The sequence below is a fragment of the Micropterus dolomieu genome, linkage group LG17, assembly GCF_021292245.1.
Source record: "Micropterus dolomieu isolate WLL.071019.BEF.003 ecotype Adirondacks linkage group LG17, ASM2129224v1, whole genome shotgun sequence".
In the NCBI taxonomy this organism is placed as follows: Eukaryota; Metazoa; Chordata; class Actinopteri; order Centrarchiformes; family Centrarchidae; genus Micropterus; species Micropterus dolomieu.
In genome coordinates, this window is record NC_060166.1 from 22,893,162 (window position 1) to 22,917,057 (window position 23,896).

The 23,896-nt window shown below is 40.9% G+C and overlaps 1 protein-coding gene and 1 long non-coding RNA gene across 3 annotated transcripts; one reads left to right on the plus strand and one right to left on the minus strand.

Moving 5' to 3' along the window:
- Positions 1–14,315: 14,315 nt before the first annotated feature.
- Positions 14,316–15,223, plus strand: LOC123986290. The gene is made up of 2 exons (XR_006828837.1): positions 14,316–14,588; positions 14,774–15,223. It is a non-coding gene; the product is annotated as an uncharacterized LOC123986290 (long non-coding RNA).
- Positions 15,224–15,338: 115 nt separating this feature from the next.
- si:dkey-103g5.4 lies at positions 15,339–23,756 on the minus strand. 2 transcript variants are annotated; one of them, XM_046074695.1, is made up of 10 exons: positions 23,615–23,756; positions 23,122–23,196; positions 22,469–22,597; positions 20,394–20,453; positions 20,183–20,299; positions 19,109–19,260; positions 18,679–18,765; positions 16,032–16,178; positions 15,690–15,887; positions 15,339–15,471 (listed from the first exon to the last, which is right to left on the minus strand). In XM_046074695.1, exons 1-10 carry the CDS (start codon positions 23,721–23,723, stop codon positions 15,355–15,357), a joined length of 1,191 nt encoding a protein of 396 aa, XP_045930651.1. In that variant the 5' UTR covers positions 23,724–23,756; the 3' UTR covers positions 15,339–15,354. The 2 variants fall into 2 exon arrangements, with proteins under 2 accessions (XP_045930651.1, XP_045930652.1); XM_046074696.1 differs by lacking the exon at positions 15,339–15,471 and adding an exon at positions 18,019–18,067 and having other exon boundaries at positions 15,756–15,887.
- Between the last annotated feature and the right edge of the window lie 140 nt (positions 23,757–23,896).

Consider the following 23,896-nt stretch of genomic DNA (forward strand, 5'->3'; position numbering starts at 1 on the left):
GCTAACGCTACAGTAGCTCGGACTTGCCGCTGTTTTTATATACAGTCTATGGATTTTACCAATAACGTTACTCAGGTACACAGCTTCTCCACCTCAGCCACTGTAACTCACGTGACCCACATAATAATACTGCAACAAAATGGGGATAACACCACAGAGGAAGAGCCATCCACTAACACTACAGTAAAGTTACTTACTGCGGTCTAACTGTTATAAAGTTTGACACAATCGCATTATAATATTCAGTCCAGCTCACTAAACGTTTCATTATCATCCAATATATGGAGACAGATTCACAGATAGTAAAGATAGTTACTGAAAAGCAGCAGGCGAGCTAACGATGTAGCACGTTGGCTAAATGCAGTAAATGTAACGTTATCATGTGACAACCATGGATTAGTTCTGCATGCAGCTGATAAAACTATTACTGTAACGTTGCAGTGGGAGTTTACCTGAGTTTCCAGCTCTGTCTGTTCTCCCCCCTGTCAGATAGCCGCTGTCACTCTGCCTTTTTCAGGAGTATTGTGCCGATATGCGGCTCGCTGCGCTGAATGAAAGGCACGGCGCTCTGAGACGGGAACGTTGAAGTAAAACAGCCTGAACATGTCTGAAGAAAAGCCACAGCCAGCATGCTGGTGTTCCTGCGTTTATTGTGGTGTTTCTGTATGAAAGTGGTTGTGTTTCGGGTTATGCTCGCTCATGAGTTCAAGCAAGCACGCGTACGAGCACACACCTGGTTGCAATCTTAGAACCGCACCGCTAGTGGCCGCTGGAAACTACATAATGCCCCTTTAAAATTTTAAGTTTTCCCAACTTTTTATTTTTTACAGTGTATAAGGTCTTCATACACGACTGAAAACTTTTTGCATTTCTGTCAATACAGATATCCTACAAACTGATCCTTTCAGTGCAATGGAATTAATATGAAAAGTCTATCTGTTTTTTCTATGTGAATATGTCTATGTGTTAAATGCTACACAATGGGAAACTGACTTGACAGTGTAACTATCATATTTTTATGATTCGATAACTGAAAAGGTCATTTGAATTAGATATTATAATGATGCAGTTATTGATAACAGAAAGTGTATTAAGTTAGAGTAATATTAATTACATCATTTATGTGAATGGCTGGTAAGAGATAAGTGGTAAGGAGAGTGCTTATCTCACATATTTCCATATTGACAGGCCTTTTAAAATCTCAAAATAGCAAGCTGTAAAGCATTGTAGAACAGAACTCAAAGTTTTAGAGATCACAGACAGAAACTTAGACAGTGATGAGCAGGGGAAAAGCAACTCATAGATGGGAGATGTATAATTGCTTTCAAAATAACGCTGTCATGTAGATTTCATGTCCAGCTGCTGTTTATACATTGTGTGTCAGGATAATTAACATAACTTTGGAACTCCCTGAACACGTCAGCTGTGAGGAATAAAAGCTGCTTCCTTGCAGTATGTTTGGATTGAAGGAGGACATAATGTTTGGAGTTGTTTCTGTGAGGGCTTACTGCACAGACAGGGGCTTCTCTATGGCCCGATTAACTGCTGGAGATGCCATAGTGTTGTGTCTCAGGGGATGACAGATACAGGCAGCACAGTGCAGTCATTGATTAAATGCTTTCCTATTTCTCTGCTTTTGCTCAATAAATCTACTCATGGCTCCAGTCTTTCTTTTGAGGTTATCTCAAAAGATGAACCCCACTTCAAAACTACACTGCAAGGTAAATATTCAATATTCAGTTCAAGGCTATGTTAGCTGTTTCTATACCTGCACGTGATAGGTTAACATTCAGTGTCCTTTTAGTGTCTTTATCATGTGGTTTTAAAATAACAATTACAGTGCATTTCAAATCCATCTAAATTTTTGAGCACAACTTCGATCCAGAATTTGACTAAAAGACATAAAGAAAAAGAATTACAGAGAAAAAATATGCAAAAAATGCAACTGATAAATGACAACAATAATAAAGTAAGTAAGTAAGTTAGTAGTCTTACAAGGGGGAAAGGGAATAAAAAGCAAATGTAGGTAAAAACAAATGATGGGTGATAAAAACTAGATAAAAACATAAAATGAATGTATTGGTATTTTCAAGTAAATTCAAATACATGGATATTCCAAACATTTGCAATACTCCTTTAAAATGTATTAAAATGGTTATTTCTTAACTACTGGACCTTGAACCAGATAAATGACCATCACTGTCAAAATCCTAGAATGTAAACATGTGACGCTTAAAGCCCACTGCCATTTATGGTTGGGACATTACCTTGCACATCTGGTTTACTGGCACTACAACTGAGGCCTAGTCCACATGGACACGGGTATTTTTATGAGTTTTTCCTCCTTCGTTTAAAAGAAATCTCCATCCACATGAAAACGCAAACACACGTTATCAAGCGCTGTCAAGAGCATACCAAACCACCTGGCAGAAATATGGCCCTAACCGTAAAGCCACGTTGGCCAATCACAGCCTAATAAAATTGTAAACAAAGCAGGCAGTGGTGCACAATCTAACATCAAACACAGCGGATAACAGCGCACACTCCGACGTTTTCAAGGCAAAACCCCCGGTTTTACTGTCCACACGACAGCACTGCAACCGGCGTTTCTGAAAATCCTCACCCTGGCAGGGGTTTTCAAAAATGTTTCAGTGACCTGATACTGTGTTTCCATGTGTACGAACGGTGCAAAAAAAGTCACGGTTACAGAAATACCCGTGTTCGTGTAGACAGGGCCTGAGACATGATAAATGGAGGCCATTATCCAAAAGTACCTGCACCATCTGTGCTCACTTGGGAAGACTGCTGTAGTATACTCCAGCCAGTACCAATTGTGACACACTCAAACATTAATTTTGCAAGACAGCTAATTTATCGTTGTAGTCTTGATTGCTATTGGGAATCTATTTTGATGGCAATGAGAAAATCTGCTCTTCAGTTGAGAAAAGAATGAACTTAATTAGCCCTGATTAAGGCATTGTGCTGTTGTGTAATTACTAGCTATGAAGATGGTTAGATGATGTGTAAAATGATTTTACATTCAAAAATAAGATAATAAGCAGAAACACTGAGGCTTATTAAGACTTTTAATTGACAGGGATCAAAAGTGAGATCTCAAAGCTGCATAATTGGAAAAATGCAAATGTATGTGTTAACAGAAGATGCACAGAAGTAGGAAAAAAGGACTGCCTAAGTCACTGCAACTGATTATCATTCTCTCCTAAAATCAAGCGTTTACCAGGAACAAACAAGTGGCATAACTACTGGTGACAAACGCAACTGAATGAATGACCCAATTACCTACTTACAATTCAAACTGCGTAGCCGTAATTAATCATTGTGCATGTTGAAAATCCTACTTGCACAGTGTGAGAATGATCTGCAGAAGATATTTAATGTTGGGGCTTGATGGTGGTGTTGTGGAGACGGCTACAGTACATTTAAGGCAGCAATTAGACACAAAAAGTGCAGCTACTTTTAACTGGTGTAATATTAATGATGCTCGGCACAAATTGCACCTTATGCATATTCAAACAAAGATGGTCTGTTGATGTCTGGCACAAACATTATTACAAGCTATACTGTCTGATGAAAAACAACCACAGTGTAGAGCCTTATGTAAAGCAGAATTGAACCAAAAGTCAAAGAACTGTGTGCATGTTATATATTACATTTAGGTACATTGCATACTTTGTTATGAGATTTTGAAGTCCACTGAAGTCCATTTCATGTTTAATTGTTTAATATAGGATTATTTAAGGGCTACACTTTTTAGTAAAATGTTCTTTAATTCTGGTGAGTTCCTCTGGTTACAAAAAACTCTTGCTATAAAGGGAAGAGGACCTTTTTGTTGCAGATTTTATTTGTCAAGTTCATTGTTTGCAATGTAATGTTACATACTGCAACAGTATTTTAAGTCAAACTGTTGCATCACAATGATGCAAGCAGAATAAACTCAGTTAGCGTGTGATAAACTGAATTTAAAAGCAGGCACAAAAGATAACTGCATATTGAAAAAATGTTTTATTTGAGAGCTTTCCATCTTGAAGTCTCAACTATGTAGGCTATAGTTACTCCAGAGTAAAGCTCAAGTCGCAAGAGATGCCCAATAAGTCTCAATTTCTGTTAATTTTTTTTCTTATAGCTGTTCCCCTTAAACCACACCCATGAAAGATAAAAGGGTGTGGGCTGCAAGCTCCACCAGCCATTTGATCCAAATATTTTCCAACTACACATACACTCCCATCCACTTCAAGTGAGACAGAAAGCCACTATGGAAGGAGGCCAGAGCCCTGCTGTTACTCCAACCTACCTAGGATGGTCCATCTTTAATACTTTATGTTGTTGTCTGCCTCTGGGGATTGCCGCTATCGTCTATTCCTGTAGGGTAGGTAACTTTTCCTGAACCTTTTTACGTCTGTATCTTCTGCTTTCTACTCCTGTATTCCGAGATACTCATGTAAGCTACTTTGTTGAGTAGAGGCTTTTATTTTGAAGTGGATAAAGAAACAGAAGTTGGGGTGCTGTTCCGGGGCAACAATGTGCGAGAGACAAAGAGAAAATAAAGATGTCCTGTCTTGGTTCAGACAACGGAGCCTCCGTGTTATTTTGGTAACCACATAAAAAGTATAGGCAAACTAATAACCGCTCAGTTACATTGGTGGCAGCAGTGGTTGTTTTGCTATGACGTCCGCCGAAGAAAAAGTGTATTTTGTGAGACTGTTAAGGTAGTTTGTAAAAGTTTCAGCTAGTTAGCTCACGTTAGCCACTGCTAACACACGCGTAGCTTCACTTTGTACAGTGTTCAGCTAGCAGGAGTCGGAGATTTCATGCCGCGGTTTCTCTGTGTGGTTGTAGTCCATAAGGGTAGACAAGAATTAAATGCATGAAGACAATAACACATGGCAAGATGTGGACGTAGGACAAGAACCCCCCTGGACTGCGGGGAGCGACGTGGGGAAAGGCCATTTGCAAGCAACGTGAGGATTGAACTGCTGATACCCTTCGCGGGAGCAGAGAAACACAGTTTTCCCTGCTGGGCTGCTGTGAAAGGCGCTGGTCAACGGCGTCGGAGGCGACTGTGATTATGAACTGGCGGGGATTTTGCCGACACGACTGACCAAGCCTGCCAGCGGCTGTGCAAGCCGACTATTCTGCAGTGAAGGAGTGTTGGCAGGAGGCATTTGGACAAAGACATTTTCAGGTAGCGTGCCTTCTGCTCGCCCCTGTGCTCCAGGGGAGCACGGGTCTCGGTGGATGTTTTGGTGCTCTCTCGGATGGGGCGTTCAGACTTGCATTTTTCTCATGCTGACTTTGTGACCTCTCTGATGGGGAGGCTGGAGACTGCTTTCAGTGGCGCATGGCAGTGGGGTGCCAGCGCCCATGAGGGACAAAAACTATAGCATGATGCGGCTGCCCACCACCAGCCGTGGCTGCATAATCCTGCTGAGGAGCGCATGAAACTTGCTCTCCACTGGACGGACCCTTACAGGTTTCTGTCAGTGTTGGACTCTCAGGGGGTGCCAGGACTCACCTATCGTATTGGTGATCATCTGACCTCTGCTGGACAGGAGCAGGTGGTCCATTATGATAGACTGAAACCCCACACACACTGCTGAGGAAGTTTTTTTTGTGTTGTCCCCTGACTCCTCCTCTTCATGCTCTCTCGCTGCTGGACGAGGGGTTGCTGGATGTGGACTGTGGTGCACAGGAGCTTCTGGCCACAGGTGGTTCAGGGACTGTTTATGTTTTAGTCTCCAGTGAGCCACGAAGGACTGTGTCTCGTGCTGGCAGAGTTGTGGACCAACCAGTTCGTTTCCAGGACTTTGTCATTTACAAGTAATTGTTTTAACATGTTATTGATGTTCCATGTTGCAGTGACATGTTGTACTGGGTTCATGTGGGTTAATGCATTCCCTCACTGGTGTGACACAAGGGATCAAAATGAACTGGCACAGGCACAAAGGGAACAAGGGTTTATATATACTGGGGCAGGGGAAGACAATGAGACACAGGTGGTTTAAATGTACCGCTCCTCCACATACAGGACCACTAAATAGAAACAGAGGTCTGTATGTGTGTGCGCACAAGTCTTTGTCTGTGTTCCTCTTTTAAACAAGAGTCTATAAACACATCCCATGAATGTTACATTGCACTGCTTGTGGTGGTAAAAGCCAAAAACATACAGTGGAATACTTCATGTCAGAAATAATGTTCAGTGATAAGAAAAAGATGATGTAAAATGGAATTATAAGTCACTAGTTGCACCAAAGAAATATTTTTTGGTAGCTAACGGTGTAACGTTTTGGTGAAACAGTACCAACCTATTTGACCTGATTACCAAGTTAATAATGTTCATAATATAAGCCATTTAGAGTTAACTTATCTGGTAGGTTTACACATAAGTTAATGTAAAGTCCCTCATTAGTATCTTAACCTAGCTAACTAATGATGTTAATTTTGCTCCACTTGGCACAAACATAGCCATTTTAATTATCAGCTAGCAATTACCTAGGGTTAATAAGCTCCACAGCTGTACGCTTGTCAACATTCTTCAATGATGTCTTCGATGTCTTCAAGTTTGTCCATTGTGCTTCTGTCCTTTTAAGCCTGTGTTAATTATTTATTAGCTAAGTAGTCAAGTTATTTTATTTTAGCTAACGCTGAATTTACTTTTCCGTCTCAGCGTTAAGTTACCATAGCGACATGACGCCTTAAGGACGCTCGTAATTTCCTGAACTAAACTTGCAACTGCACACAGTTGAAATTACTCTACAGTACTATACATAATGACATAATAGCTGAAGTCAGTGGTTTATTAACTTCCCCTGCTGCACATCCAGAACGAAGACTAATAAATGCCACTGTTATTTTTTAAAAAAGCTTGTCGTAAGAAATATCATCAATAGCTGTATCCAATTCTCATCATCATACATGCAGACAGCTGTTACCCACCTGTTCCCTAAACGACGTGTGTTATCAAAAAATCACTTCCACTTTTTATTTTACTTTGACATAAGTGTGTTGTGTCACATAAGTGTTACACATTTGTTGATTTGCATATTTTTCCCTGAATCCAAAACAACAGAAATGTCAAATGTATTCTATTATAAGTAAATATTAAAACTATTTATTACTCTTTGATCTCTTCAGCACTTGTATGCACTGCACCACACTGCCGTCCCTCTCTGGTAACTTTTACCAGAGAAGAGCTCTTAAACATTGGACTTTCAACTGCTCATACTATTCCACCGCTCTTTATTGACCCTGGAACTTTCCCGGAGTTACTAGTTGGAGGAGCGGCAGCTCTGTTTGGGATCCTTCGGAAACGGCGCAGGGAAAAACGTGCTGGCGCGCTGGTTAAGCTGAGACAGCGGGGATTTCGCACTGCGCTCCCTTCAATCCACCTGGCGAATGTCCGCTCTATGGCCAACAAAATGGATGAACTACTGCTCCTCAATAGAACTAGCTCGGACTTCTGCAGATCTGCCGCCCTCTTTTTCACCGAATCCTGGCATCCTGGACAGCGCACTTCATCTACCGGGATTTAATCTCATCCGCGCGGATCGCGAAAGGTAGCTCACGGGAAAAACACGGGGAGGTGGACTCTGTTTCTATATAACTGAAGGTTGGTGCACAGATGTCACAGTGTTGAAGAAATCATGCAGGCCTCACCTAGAGACATTATTTATAACTGTAAACCGTTTTATTCACCGCGGGAGTTTTCCTCGTTTGTTCTGGTTGCTGTTTACATTCCATTCTCAGGCCTGTGTTAGTGAGGCGTTACTACACCTGGCCAACCAGATAACTAACGTGGAGAAAAAACACCCAGACTCCCTGCTCATTGTTCTTGGGGACTTAACAAAGCAAACCTCAGTCATGAACTTCCAAAGTACAGACAGCATATTAAGTGTCCCACCAGGGACACTAACACACTGGACCACTGCTACACAACATTAAAGGATGCCCTAGCCCTTGGGACTCTGATCACTGATCATCATCTTCTCCCGACACACAGGCAAAAACTGAAATCTGCTAAACCTGTTGTAAAAGATGGACCAACGAGTCAAAGCTGGAGTTACAGGCCTGCTTTGACTGTACTGACTGGAGTGTTTTTGAGGCTGCAACCACTGACCTGGACGAACTGACACTGTGACATCTTACATCAGTTTTTGTGAGGACATATGTGTGCCGACTAAAACCTTCCGCACATACAACAACCAAAAACCCGGTTCACAGCGAAACTCAGGCAGCTTCGTCAGACCAAGGAGGAGGCCTTCAGAAGTGGGGACAGAGTCTTGTACAACCAGGCCAGGAACACGCTGACTAAAGAGGTCAAAGCTGCAAAGAGGTGTTACGCTGAAAAGCTAAATAACAGCTTTGCAGCCAACGACCCTGCGTCGGTGTGGAGAAGCCTACAGACACTCACAAACTACAAGAGACCATCCCCCAACACTGCTGGTACTCAACAACTGGCAGACGAGCTGAATGGTTTCTACTGTAGGTTTGAAAAGCCCAGAGTCACCCCTCTCCCCCACTCCAACACCATCTTCAAACAGTCACCTTCCCCCTCAGACCTCTCACCTGCACTCAAGATCTGTGAAGAGGACATGAGCCACCTCTTCCAAAGGCAGAAGATCAGGAAGGCTCCTGGCCCCGACGGTGTCTCACCATCGTTCCTGAAAATTTTTGCGGACCAGCTGGCCCCCATCTTCACTCAGATCTTCAACAAATCACTAGAGCTGTGTGAAGTTCCCTCCTGCTTCAAACGCTCCACAGTCATCCCAGTCCCAAAAAAACCCTCCATCTCTGGACCAAATGACTACAGGCCCGTCGCCCTGACATCTGTAGTCATGAAGTCCTTTGAAAGACTGGTGTTGGCCCACCTGAAGGACATTACAGGCCCCCTGCTGGACCCCCTGCAGTTTGCCTACAGGGCTAACAGGTCAGTGGATGATGCTGTCAAGTTGGGTCTGCATTACATCCTGCAACACCTCGACTCTCCAGGGACATATGCAAGGATCCTGTTCGTGGACTTCAGCTCGGCGTTCAACACCATCATCCCGGACATCCTCAGCACCAAACTCACCCACTCACTGTGCCAGCCTACACCTGTCAGTGGATCACAGACTTCCTGACTGACAGGTGAGGCTGGGAAACATCACATCCACCCCCCGGACTATCAGCACTGGCCCAGGGGTATGTGCTCTCCCCACTGCTCTTCTCCCTCTACACCAACGACTGCACCTCAGGAGACCCATCTGTCAAACTCCTGAAGTTCGCTGACGTCACAACGGTCATAGGCCTCATCCGGGACGGTGACGAGTCGGCCTACAGACGGGAGGTTGATCAGCTGGCTCTCTGGTGCGGTCAGAACAACCTGGAGCTTAACACGTTCAAAACTGTGGAGATGACCATGGACTTCAGGAGCCCCCCATCACCATACTGAACAGCCCTATGTCTGCTGTGGAATCCTACAGGTTTCTGGCTTCCACTATATCCCAGGACCTGAAGTGGGAGCCCAGCAGAGAATGTACTTCCTGCGTCAGCTCAGGAAGCTCAACCTGCCTAAGGAGCTGCTGATCCACTTCTACACAGCCATCATCCAGTCTGTCCTCTGCACCTCCGTCACTGTCTGGTTTAGATCTGCCACCGAAAGGGACAGGGACAGACTACAACTGACAGTCAGGACTGCAGAAAAAATCATCTGTGCCAACCTGCCCTCCATTCAGGACTTATACATTTCCAGAGTCAGGAAATGGGCAGGAAACATCACTGCAGATCCATCTCACCACGGACATAACCTGTTCCAGCTCCTCCCCTCTGGTTGGCTCTACAGAGCACTGTACACCAAAACCAACAGACACAGAAGCAGTTTCTTCCCACAAGCCATCACTCTGATGAACAGCTGATTTCTGACTCACAGTGTCAGGAACAATTCCTGTGCAATAACCCAGTAACTCTGCCTCTAATCAGCTACCTGTTTACTGGTTTCCACTTATTATTTATTTATTCACCATTCTCTATTTCAGTGCTGTTCATACTATATCACCCCCGAACGGGGAAGAGAGGAGTCGGAGCCAGCAGACGAGGAACCGGAAAAAGCCTCAGCAGTCCCGATGCCCTCGGAAATGTCGTGCTGGGAGCCCCATGACCGAAGCCGCCGCGCCGCCTCAGCGACCACCGGGCCCGAGCCACAGGGAGAACGCATCCGGTCGTCTTCAGAAAAGAGAGAAAGAAAACAAAAGGCCTCGCAATGGCCGCAAGCAGCCCCCTCGAGAGCTGCCTGGGCATGCGGCATCCCCAGACAGGAAACACATGACCGTGATGTAGCGCGGGCATGGAAAAACACACTGCCTGAACTGCTGACCAGCCTTCTCCTCTGCTTCTCCTTCCAGGTATCTAGATCTTCTCATGGTTGCTTTCTTCTGAGTAGTCTCGAACATGCCAGAGTGCCTGCTGAATAGAAAAAAGCTAATGTGTCCGGTGTGCCAGCGTGCTTATATACGCCTCCAGTTACGCCGTCACACGCTACCGTTCTAGCAACGCCAATAGGATTGGAGTAGTTCATTCATGATTTTAGCCCTGCCACGCCCAGAGGCGTTCCCATAGTGTCATCACCGACGCAGTTCGAGTTCCCTCGAAGGGGAACCATTCCTTTTTTGGAGGTTGTCTTGTTGTTACCTACATGTACATTCAGGTTGAAAAACTATGGTTTTCCAAGAATTAATCAAATGTTACCCACATGTGAAAGGAGGCACATGCATGCGAGTTAAACTCTTCTGTGTTAAATGCTACACAATAAGAAACTGACTTGACAGTGTAACTGCCTGGGTTATTTTTATGATTCAATAACTGAAAAGGTCATTTGAATTAGATATTTCTTAACGATGCAGTCATTGATGACATACATTGTAGCAATTACCTGTGGTGTGAAAAAATGCATGCACTCATGAAAACAGCAGGAAATTAACAGTGGGTACAACTGGACTTCATGAGTATCCTGAAATGGGAGAGTTGACCTCATCCCTCCAGGGCGACTGTTCTCACAGCTAGATCCCAATCAACAACAACCACAGACAATGAGGCTCTTTATCTGTATGTGCAGAAAGCAAATGAGGATAAAAACATTCCAGTGACACAACAGAGCTTGTTGTCGAAATATTAAGTAATAGTATTATTACATCTCACATATTTCCATATTGACAGGCCTTTTAAAATCTCAAAATAGCAAGCTATAAAGCATTGCAGAACAGAACTCAAAGGTCAAGAGATCACAGCCAGACACTTAGACAGTGATGAGCAGGGGAAAGCAACTCGTAGATGAGAGATGTATAATTGCTTTCAAAATAACACTGTCATGTAGATTTCATGTCCAGCTGCTGTTTATACATTGTGTGTCAGGATAATTAACATAACTTTGGAACTCCCTGAACACGTCAGCTGTGAGGAATAAAAGCTGCTTCCTTGCAGTATGTTTGGATTGAAGGAGGACATAATGTTTGGAGTTGTTTCTGTGAGGGCTTACTGTACAGACAGGGGTTTCTCTATGGCGCGACTAACTGCTGGAGATGCCATAGTGTTGTGTCTCAGGGGATGACAGATACAGGCAGCACAGTGCAGTCATTGATTAAATGCTTTCCCATTTCTCTGTTTTTGCTCAATAAATCTACTAATGGCTCCAGTCTTTCTTTTGAGGTTATCTCAAAAGATGAACCCCACCAGTCACATGTAGGGCTGAAACGATTCATCGATTAAATCGATTAATTTGATTAATAAAATGCATCGACGCAAATTATTAGGCTTTAATCCACATAACTGTATAGCTCACTGTTTCACACGGACATTTATTACTGTCGCACATCGCGCTTACGCTGTGTGAACATGACGTGATTATGATGCCGCTGTTTGCAAAGTGGAGGAAGAGAGAGAAAATAGCAAGAGATGAAGAAGAAAGTGTCCAAAGTATGGGATTATTTCAAGCTAAAAGAAAACAACAACTCCGTAATTTTACAGTCCGTCCACTGTAAAACGAAACTTATGTCGCCTAATGTTACCGCAACAGCACAACAGCACCTGATCAGAAAGCACCTAGGTTTATGCCACCAGACCCCAGACAAAGTAAGAGTAACAGCAACTTTAGCATTTAACTGAAATCAAGATTGATTGTTGAGTTGAAGTTCGCTAGCCAAAGTTCTCAGCTGAAAATGTATACACGTGCATTTGTTATTCTCCGCCTGAGCTGTGAGTTTGGGTTGTAACGTTACACTCATGAGTTAACTGGGTGTCGGGGAGCTGCACCTTAATATAACTTGTAAATCACAAGGTGATGTTTGTGTTGGTAAAGCAGCTGTCTGTTTGCTGTATGACACACTATGAATTTCCGAAAGGACTAATAAATATCAATCATCTATAAACGTACACAGCTGATCCCGTTACCAGGGTGGGGGTAGGGGGCGGCGGCGCCAAGCAAAAGTACTTCTTAAACAAAGCATCAATGAATCAATAAAATAATCTATAGAAGCTTGTCAGTACAAACAGACACAGAACATGCTCAAAATAAAAAACATTGTGACATTGTGTAATTAGTAATTATACCGTAAATATTATAACTATAATATTATATTATTATATAATAGTTTACAGCAGCAGGCATATCCCTCGACTACACAAGACTGAATTCATGACACTTTATGATGTAGTGTGTGTGTCCATGTGGGGATATGCTGTGTACTACAGTAGGCATGTAGTGTGTTAGTAGACACACACACACACACACACTACTTCATACAGTCATTAATTTAGTGTGGTGTTATGAATTGCATTGTGGCAACAAAGGCAGTAGACAGGATAATTAGCCTGCAATTTATTTGTAATTGCAATGAGAAAATGTGTTTTTGAAGGGTTAAAAATTATCAAAGAAAAACAAGAGCATGGCAGCTCACCACCTCACATGGTGTTAAAGGCAGTCAGACAGCTGTTGCAGAACAAGTCGATCAGAAGTTCAGCGAAGGATTTTGACATAAGCTTCCATATCTGACTCTGTACTGTCAAAAGACTACCAGAGAAGAAACCGAAAGTTAGACAGCCAAGCAAATCACTCTGGATGGATGAAAGATATGTTCTTTGTTGACTTCCTGAAGCATTTCAGTGAACATGCAAAGTGCTTTGAAGGAGAAGCCTTGTTTCCTCCTTTTGGAGAACCACTAGTGTCATCTGTCTATTGATGGACTCAATTATTCCAAAGAAAATGGTATAATTATGGTGTCATTCCCACCTCACTGTTCACATTGGCTTTTTTACTGACATTTTTTTTACAGTTGTAGTAATTGTGTTCTTTTTTTGACATTCCAGTGTGACAAATTACCTAGTGATGGCGCAAATTGTCACAAGTGCACACCCTGTATTCAACAGTCTACAAGTTCATATCTAGATGTAATGAATACAAAATATGTGCTTCCTTCATTTGGTATGGTGTTATTGAGATGTATGGTGCCCAGTAAATGCTAGACAGTGTTAAAAATGTGACAGCATACCATGCTGTTCCCTACCTATTGTGAAACTGTATTGTGCTGTATTGTGAACATTCATTTCACAAGACAGCTAATTTACCATGATATTCTTGATTGCTACTGAGAATCTCTTTTGATGGCGATGAGAAAATCTGCTCTTCAATTGAGAAAAGAATGAACTTAATTAGAATGCAAATGTATGTGTTAGGGAAAAAGGACTGCCATAGTCACTGCAAATGATTATCATTCTCTCCTTGTATCTGATGTATTTATCAGGAGCAAACAAGTGGCATAACTACTGATGACAAACGCAGCTGAATGAATGACCCAATTACCTACTTCAAACTTTCAATTCAAACTGCATCGCCATACCTAATCAGAATGCATGTTTATGATGAGATGCCAATCCTACTTGCACACTGTGAAAAAGATCTGCAGAAGATGCTTAACGTTGGGGCAGAATGGTGCTGAAGTGGAGACCGGTACAGTAACGCAGCAATTAGATGCAAGAAGTGCAGCTACTTTAATGAAAAACAACCACAGTGTAGAGCCTTATTTAAAGCAGAATTGAACCAAACGTCAAAGTTCTCTGTGTGCATATTACATTCAGGACAGAAGACAAAGCCCTTAAGTCAAACTGTTGCACAACAATGATACAAGCAGAATGAACTCAGAGATAAACTGATACAAAGGAAGCTCCTAAGTCAACTGCATATGAGGGTCTTCAAAAATGTGTTATTTGAGAGCTTTCCATTTTGAAGTCTCAACTACTGTATGCCCAAAAAGCCTCCATTTCTGTTGATCTCTTTTTTCTCTCCATTGGTGGCTGACATAACTGTTAACCTTAAACCACACCCATGAAGGATAAATGGGTGTGGGTTGCAAGCCCCACCAGCCATTTGATCCAGACATTTTCCAACTACACATAACTCCCATCCACTTCAAGTGAGACAGAAAGCCACTATGGAAGGAGGCCAGAGCCCTGCTGTTACTCCAACCTACCTAGGATGGTCCATCTTTAATACTTTATGCTGTTGTGTGCCTCTGGGGATTGCCGCTATCGTCTACTCCTGTAGGGTAGGTAACTTTCCTGAACATCAAACTTTTTTTAGTCTGTATCTGCTGCTTTCTATTCCTGTATTCCAAGAGATACCCTAGAAATCAAAACAGTTTTAGTGTATTGCAACTGTGTAAATAAATTATTTTTTACAAAACTGAATTGCATGCAAATTTAAACTAATTCTGTTACTTGTTTTTTAAAGGCACAAAATGCTAATGCTGTTGGAGAATCAGCTACAGCCATGGATGCATCAAGGACAGCCAAGATCCTTAATGTTATTGGACTTGTCTGTGGAGTGATTTTAATCATCATTGTCATCCTTGTCAAATACCTTCAGTATTAATAACAACAACATTAAATTTACCTGTTTTTGCTGGCAGAGTTGTTAGAATGTCACCTAAGCTTTTGTTACGATAAAAATGTTCCCCTCCTCCACACGCAGGACCACTAAATAGAAACAGATATCTGTATGTGTGTGCGCACAAGTCTTTGTCTGTGTTCCTCTTTCAAACAAGTGCCTATTAACACATCCCAGGAATTCTGTTATAATGCACTGCTTGTGATGGTAAAAGCCAAAATGTGATTTGTATAAGGAAAAAGCTGCTTCTGGTTTACAATGGAATGCTTCAAAAAATAAACACCCCAAAAAGAATTTTCTTTGTGATCAGTGATTTTAAGAGTTTAATCATTTCATGAATAATGTTCAGTGATAAGGAAAAAAAAAAAAATTGGTATGCAAAATCACTTGCACTAAAATCGAGGGGAAAATGACTCCACATATGTTTACCCAATCTGGTCTTTGCCTTTCTCTGTGGCTTCAGAGCTCTCCTTTCTCAAAATTCCTTCAAGATGTGAGAACAGAGAGGTTTCTCTGTGTTTCCTCTGAAGTTCGTCAACTTCCTGCTCCATAATAGAAAACAGACACACAACAAGATCCATGCAAGGTGGCCATGGTTACTCACAAATATTATACTGCAACTCTTCACAATTCAACAACAATTCTGACAAATTATATTTTGAACAACCGTGCTTATATCTGAACTATCTGAAAAAAGAAGGTAAAATAACCAACATGTAAACAATGCTTTATGTAATGATCAAAGAGGAAATATTCTTACATTTTCAGACAGCAATGCTCTGCTTGGTTTGTGAAGCCTGTGAAGCAGAGAGGCAGCATAAGAGTCTGACAATGTCCCCCTCAAGTCCCCTGAAGGGGCCTCACTGTCTTGAAACCATACACACAAATTGGCTTCCTGTGCAGAGGGGGGCACGTCCAGTCTGGCCTGAAACAGCTCCCCTAGACATGCCTGCAGTATCTGTGATAATTAAACAAAACAAAACAAAAGAATTTCATAACTTTATTTGAAGCTAAATTTGAAATCAAAATGTACTTACAGTTTCCAGTAACAGTTTTCCAAACTGTTTATGATTCATGCACACTTGTGAGTGTTTGTCTATACCTTGAAGAAAAGCCTCTGGAAGGCAGGACTGGAATCAGAGATTATGTCTTTGACTGTGATATGGGACAGACAATGGAGCAGCAGCAGAGAGAATCCTCCAACTGACTGGAGCCTCTGGCGACGGACAAAGAGCGTCTCCTCTGCCTCCTGTCAACAGACCAGTCATTCACATGCATATGAGAGTTATTTTCACTAGCACATTACAGCTGCACAAAGACATATACAGTACATGCACAATTCAATGGTAAGAAACAAGCAGGGCGCTGCATTTCATTACATGAACAATAAAATGTTGTGTCTTGCCAGTTGAAAGGAAATTAAAGGAGTCGTTTTACTGTTTAGTTTTATGACTAACAGGAATAAACAAATGAGAAAATACAACAAATGGCCACTAAGAGGGCAAGGATCGATTAAAATGTGTCTCTTTAAATGCACTAGATGGAAGCTGGAGTAAACCTATCTTTGTGCCATACTACATAAGCAGCAGATATGAAAAAGGTGGTGGTGGGATATAACTAAGCACATGTACACAAGTACTGTTCTTGAGTACAATTTTTAGGTATTTGTACTTTACTTGATTATTTCCATTTTATGCTAATTTATATTTTGCTACAGTTTGGAAACCAATATTATACTTTTTATTTTACGACGATTTATTAGACAACATTACTTACTAGTTACTTTGCAGATTCAAGTTAAAACATTTAAAATAAACAATACATTATAATTGTAAGTATGGATTAAGCTATCCAGCATTATATAAAGTTGTTGACATTAGACTTGTATAGTTCTACTTAAGTAAGATTTGAATTTTACTTGTAACAGGTGTTTTTGGTGTACACTGATACGTTTATTGCAGTATAAAATCTTATGCCACCACTGGAAATAAGGATACAGTATACTTTAAATATTACAAAAGTTTGAATCTCTCTGAACTCTAAAGGAATCTGAAACAGAAAAAGCCTAACCCAGAAACAAACTTTATAACCCTGAGGCCATGCAGGAAAGGTGATATTTGTGGGATTGCTGGTTATTTACTGATTTGAGGTGTCTTTTAGTCTGACTTCTCTCACCTGTAAACGGAGGGGGTGAAGAGAGACAGAGTGTTTTGTGTCCACAGACCAGTAGGGCTGAGCACGATGTTCTATAAAGCCTTTCACTGGCGGGACTATCCACTGAATGCCCCTTCAGCATTAGTGAAGGCTCCAAAAAGATGTAAACAGCAGATGGGCACATCAAACTGCTGTTGTGGTGTTGTCTGAGCTGTTTTGCTGTAAATTCTGGTACTAAGAAAGTTTAGTCAGAGTGCAGAGGGAGGTGCTGTTGGTCACTAGAATTATTATCTACTATAATACTATTGTGTCATTGTCTCCTTTACCAATTTTCCCTCCAGTATTTTTGATTTTGTTGTAAGTCTTGATCCTCTTTCATCACTCAAAATTGTCAGAGAGAGTCTCATTTACAATTATCATGGTAGTATTCCTTGGTGGAAGAAGTATTCACGTCCTTTACTTAAGTAAAGGTAGGAAAACAACAAAATACTCCTGCATTCAAAATGTACCCCAACTGAAAGTATTAACAGCAAAATAATACAATTATATTATAAAAAATGTTTCAGTACTCATTGGAAAGCAGAATGTAATAATAATAAACACTTTTATTATAGTATGTCATAATATTGGATTATCATAACTGATGTATTAACATGTAAACAGCATTTTAATGTTGTATTGTGGTGGAGCTAATCTAAACAATGCATTTTACCATTTAAAACTATGTATTGTATTTTATAAGCTGATGATACAGTTTGGGGTGGTGATAATACACATGCCTTTGGTGTGAGAGACCCGGATTCAATTCCCCACTGTGACCCATCTACCATTGTGTCCCTGAGCAAGACACTTAACCCGTAGTTATATTTATAAACCCACTTGTAGGCCATCAATATAATACATTATGACAGGCCAAAATCTGAGTGTGCCAGCACCTGCATACCATCCTGTACACAATCCTGTTTCAGCAGAGAAAATGAAATCCTAAAACAAAAAAGGGAAAATATGGATATTGAACCGGAACTTTTTCACAACTTTTACAGAGCTGGTTCAAACCGTGACAGATCTTTGAAGGGCACTGTTATCTGTGGACAGCATGTTTACAGGACAGAACTAATCTTCAGGCAACCTGCAGCTTCAGTGTGTGAAGTGCTTTGATACTTGAGCTTCCAGATACTGCTAAAACTTATCTCCACAGCTTGCTTGTGTTTTAGATGATCTACTTACCTCAGTATGTTACAGTGAACACTGCAGACACTCTATTTACTCTATTTACTTACACACAACCAACTGGAAGTACAACCAGGCAACATGTCACCTTCAAACATTCTGTGATCCTGGACTTTTACAGCCATTTACGCTCAATCCAAGATGTTTTGGGGGTTTCATTCAATAATCATTGTCTATTTTATCAGTCTCGATGTAGGTGCATTGTTTTTGACTTTACAAATATCCTAAAATACTGTATAAACAGTGTGTGTTGTGGCATCGTCAAGATACTGTAGATGTGCAGTATCTTGAACACACACTATTGAGCAGTTGTATTGGTACTGGAAGTATTAAATTACACTTTCACATCAAAGATCTAACTTTACCTGATAAAAGAAGGAATTTCTGAAGGCATTGTTGGAGTAGTTGTTGTTTGGGAGACTAGCTGCTATCTGAAGTGAAATGTCTGGAGTCTGTTGGAAAAAAGAACAACAATTCAAGCATTTTGGTGTAGCTCAGCCCAGCTCGACTGATATACCTAGGTATTAAAGAAACAAAGAAGACAAATAAATAAAGTGCCGTTTAAAGCCCCAGAGCTCTCAAGCCAAAGCCAAGACACCTTTGGTCTTTAACTAGGAAACATGGATTGCTGGAAGGTTTTCTTGCCTGAGCACTTCAGGCGGCACAGTGGCTCATAAGAAATTTAAATCAATAGCTTGGGGCCAGGCCACTCAAAGCGTCAAAATGAAAAAGTAAAAGCAATAAAAAATTAATAGGCAGCAAGGTTGAAAGGAAGAGTGAAAGTTCAGCACCAACCAGTTTTAGATTATGTAATGTATGCATTAGGAATAGTCCATGCTGGTAGACCAGGAACTCTCTGGGGTTAAGAACTGACAGATCCAGAGGGATCAGCTCTCCTTCACATTCCCACTGAGCATCAAGGACATCTACGAAACCTTTGCCTCTGTCTGGAAAAAACACAGAACACAACCAGGATCTACAGGCCATTACTTACCCTACTGTCATTGCTACAAACTCGTCATCTTTTGCCGAAATTTGAATTTCTAATGAAACATATGATTCATGTAGAAACACACTTGATGCAGAACCGTGCTTGACCACACGTTTGTGAATTCTGAACATGAATGTTTGTACCAAATTCCACAAAAATCCATCCAAACGTTGTCAAGACATTTCACTTAAAACCACAAATGTCAATTTGAAGTTGGCATAAGAGTAAAAAGTCAGGGGATCACCAAAGTCAGTAGGCTGCATCCTCTGAGGACTATGAATGTCTGGACAAAATGTCAAAGCAATTCATCCAGTATTTGTTGAGATATTTCAGTCTGCATCAAAGTGGTGGGCAGACAGACAGACACTGCCACCCTAGAGACAAAATGCTGTTTCTTGATAGTTACACCAGGATCTATTTTTGCCACATTTTTCGGCAGCACCTGAAAGACATTAAATCAAACCCTGAGTCCCTGAAGCCTAACAAACTAACATGCCGCAACACTTGAGGTTCAAAGAATACCATCTGGCCTTTATCAAGGCTTTGGAGAACAAGAAAATAAGAACGGCTGAGAAAACAATCTGCCAATCTGTAATCTGCCCTTTTCACAAAACTTCATAACCACATAATGGGACCCTTATTCGGTATTCATAAATATATTAAAAAAATACAAGAAATCAAGCCTATATTCAAGTTTTCTCCAGGTAGGGTTGATTTGGGAAGATGCTTGATTGTCTATGAATATCTGATGATTATGCTGTCTACAGGTGTCGTATGTGTGTGCGCGAATACTGTATATGTGAATTTCTGCATACAGTTGATGCCTGTAGGCCCATTAATCAGTCAAAAATAGGCAGCCCCAACTGAATCTGACCTACCAGCAAACTCTCCTCTAAGAATCCCTGCCCCACAGGCCCAGCCCTTCAGTTGCCGCTCCACCCCCTTCAACAGCTGGAACAGAGGAGAGAGCTCCAGTAGGTTGTTCCACTCCTCTTCTGGAGAATAAAAGCAACATGGATTTATAAAGTTAATGTGACACACCACGTGGCACACTTTATAACTATGTATTATTTTTCACCATGATGTTACCTGGAACCGTTGGGACAGAGATATGCGTCAGCTGAGCAAACTCTTTCATCGGCTGGTTCTCTGTTAGGAAGTCAAGATTAAAATGACTCATTATTATCAGGGGAATTATTTGACATTTTGGGAATTGGCCTTATTGCTTAGCAATATGCCACACAAAAACCTAAGAGTAAAAAAGATATGTGGACTATATAGTATTGGTGAGGCAGCACCTAAATACCCTATATTTTCATGTATTGATGTGTGAATATCTTTGTGTCTTATCCCAGAAGTCTATTACCAGAATCCGTTGGAGAATGTACAATAGGTACATCATATAGTGTAGCCAGAGATCGGCAGTATTTTATAAAATAGGATTTTTTAATTTGTATTTGATAGTGTGGTAAAGCAAGGTCAGGTCAGCTCCAAAATTCTGAAAAAAAAGAAATCATCTAAATATCACAGCGTGGGAAAGTGTCTAACTAGGCACAGAAAATGTGGCCTTCAAAAGTGAAGTGACTGAAAACAAACTGAACAATGATGTTTCAATGGGAAACTGCTCAGAAAAAGGAATGTGTTAACCTTCTGTGACCGTGACAGAACTAAATTTCATGGTGCTAGCCAAGAAGAAGAAGTGGGTGTGCATGTGTCATCAAGCATAATGTGATTGTGACTAAATTGACAATTATTAATTTGACTAATGTGACAAATTAATCATTTATAAAGGCCATATATGATTCTGTATTCAGTTATGTGGTTAAATATACTAGATCTTAAAAGATGTTAGATAATCAGAAAGGAGAGGTTTTAGTAAATTATGCAATTTGATTTTTGTATTCACTGAGAAAAAGAAGCAAAACCGTTGGCCTTTAAGGGTCAGGGGATTATGACAAAATGCCAAAAAAGTTATTTTCTGTCTTAAGTAAAAATGTATTCTTTATGTAAATTGGGAAAGCAAGTGTACGAGGAATCCAAAACAATAGGGTTGATTCATAATTTGTGTCAAAAAACTTGCATTGTATTTTGTAGTTTAAAAATACTGTAAAATTTGTTGTGAGAACTCTCCTTGATGACATCATAAAAAGGCTGCCTCTGATTTGTGCCTACTCAGTAATTTTCCCAGTCTTGATGAAATCAGAACATAAAATACTGATCCAAACCTGAAGAAGCGGATCCAGCTGAGAAATGTGCAGGTTTCCATAGATCTTTAGCATAAATTGCCACAATTCTTACAGACATTCTTCCAGAGTTCCTCTTAAGTTTTGGTGTTTGTTTTAGTAGCCTAGGCTAAATCATTTACCAATTTACAATGTACCAGCCCTCACAGTTAACGTTAGCTTGCTACTTTCAGTTTGAGTAAAGTTTTCATCGGTTGTGCACAAAAAATAACAATAAAGCATTTCAAAGTTGTACAACATTACTTTATGCAACAGTGTGACTTGTTAAATGCACACACCTGTGCCTTATTGTCATTGTCAACACTGTGCTGCAATGCCATTAAACAGCAAGTTGTCGACCCATCCACCACTCGTGTTTTGTTGTAGCCCAGATGATGCAAAGTAGGCCCTTCATTACCAAACACCAAATAACAAAGCTAGGATTCAATTGTGAGTCATTAGCAAACTGTTAAACATTGAACTGTTGGTAACTTTAAAACTAACCTTCATCTGGGTGATCGCAGGGATATGTCATTATTTGATATGTTAAGTGGTTGCATATGTCAGATTTATCACATGACTCAGAGGCAGAGAAAAGCTATTTCTCTCAAACATTGTCCACTTAATCAACTGAGTCAGTGAAGGGATAGATCAGATTGGCTGATAGATAGGTTTGTGAAGTGATTTCATAGCACCTTGGAAAAGTAGTACAATCCAAAATACAGTACGTTATTTTGACACATGGTGGGGCCGCTGTATTTTGTAGTTTATTTATTTAATACACTTAAAATTAGGGTAGATATGGTATCTTATTTTAAAATACATTTTGATGTATCTTTGCGCGTCTCTGAGTTTAGCTCACTCACACACACAGCACAGCGCAGGAAGCGCAGAAAGGGGTCTTACATTCAGTAAAACTGTATAATATGTGCTTCGTCTCACCCTGGGAGTGAATGGCGGAGGATGCGGTGTGTCTTTGTGAGTTGTGTGTCGGTGCTGAGCTGGCCTGCAGACCCGTGTCCTGGGATTGAGCTAAATTGACAGGCTCCCTCAAAGACTGGGTGGAGATTCCTTCAGAAATACAAACTGTCAGAGACCTTTGAAACACTGCAAACCATAGTCCCAGCCAATCCATGTGAAAAAGTCAAACTATCTCCCCAAGCAGCTGTGAGGCTTTGTTTTGTAATGTAAATTCTTCACAGACCCAAGACACATTATTTTGAGCCACTTTACTTTAGGGGGCTAGTTTAATAGAAACATGAACTATGTATGTTTTCATATTGTAAAAGATATCCTAGTGGTTTACGTACCTGCTATACGCTGTATATATACAAGCTTTGACACATACTGTAATAATAATCTGATTTTTCACTGATCTCTAATCTCCCAAGACAGAAGCAGAATAACACCCTGGAGCTATTGTTGTACACTATATTGTACCAACACAGTGGTTAATTCCCTTGTTACCGCTCCTGCTGCATTTTAACAATGAATATACTCCACAATATGACTATGCATTCTGTGTACACAAACTCTTTCTACACACACATAAAGACATGTTGCCACAATTCTGGAGTGGCTTGAAAAGCACATACCTTTCACCACAGGCACAGATGCTGTCCAGACTCTGGAGGCTATTTCCATCCCATATGCCTGCTTTGTTGACAAACCTGAAACATTTCAGAATTTAAAGGATAAGCCCTGGCAATATTCTTTATTTACACTTATTGTTAAACAAATCAAATGAAGAGACTCAAACCAACATTGAGTTGATGCTACTAACAAGTATTGTCTGTTTCGTCAATACCAGTTGTACCGTAATTCTCTCAAAAAAATATTGAAAACACATAAATGAGCCTCACTGGGTCCTATATTCCTTCATTACAATGAACATGGGTGCTGTCGTTTGTAAGAGTTAATCCCACATACATTGCTGCTGTAAATACTCACTGAAGCACCAAATGTGCAGAGAGAAGCAAAAAATTTGTATAGCTACCAGATAATGCCATTGTTCAAGGAGGAATTGTGCTTTCTCCACCGCTGTGCTGTATAGCTATCATGTATTAGTGCCCCACCCCTATCTGGTACCAGATATGTGCTGATTGCAGGTGTTGGGAGAGAAGCTGGTAGGCAGTTTGTCCAGGAGCTGGTTCAGTCTCTCCAGCAGAGGCAAAGCCTTCTGTTGTAGCAAATCCATGACCTTCACAGTCGGTCTATGCCCACTACACTGGACCAGACCGTATTCCTTGTACCAAAAGTTCCCACTCAGTACTGCCTAGACAACAAGAAGAGAGAGGTTACTTAGATTAACACTGGAAGAAATAACCAAAACACGTATTTCTCAACTTCTTGATAATCCTCTATAATTAT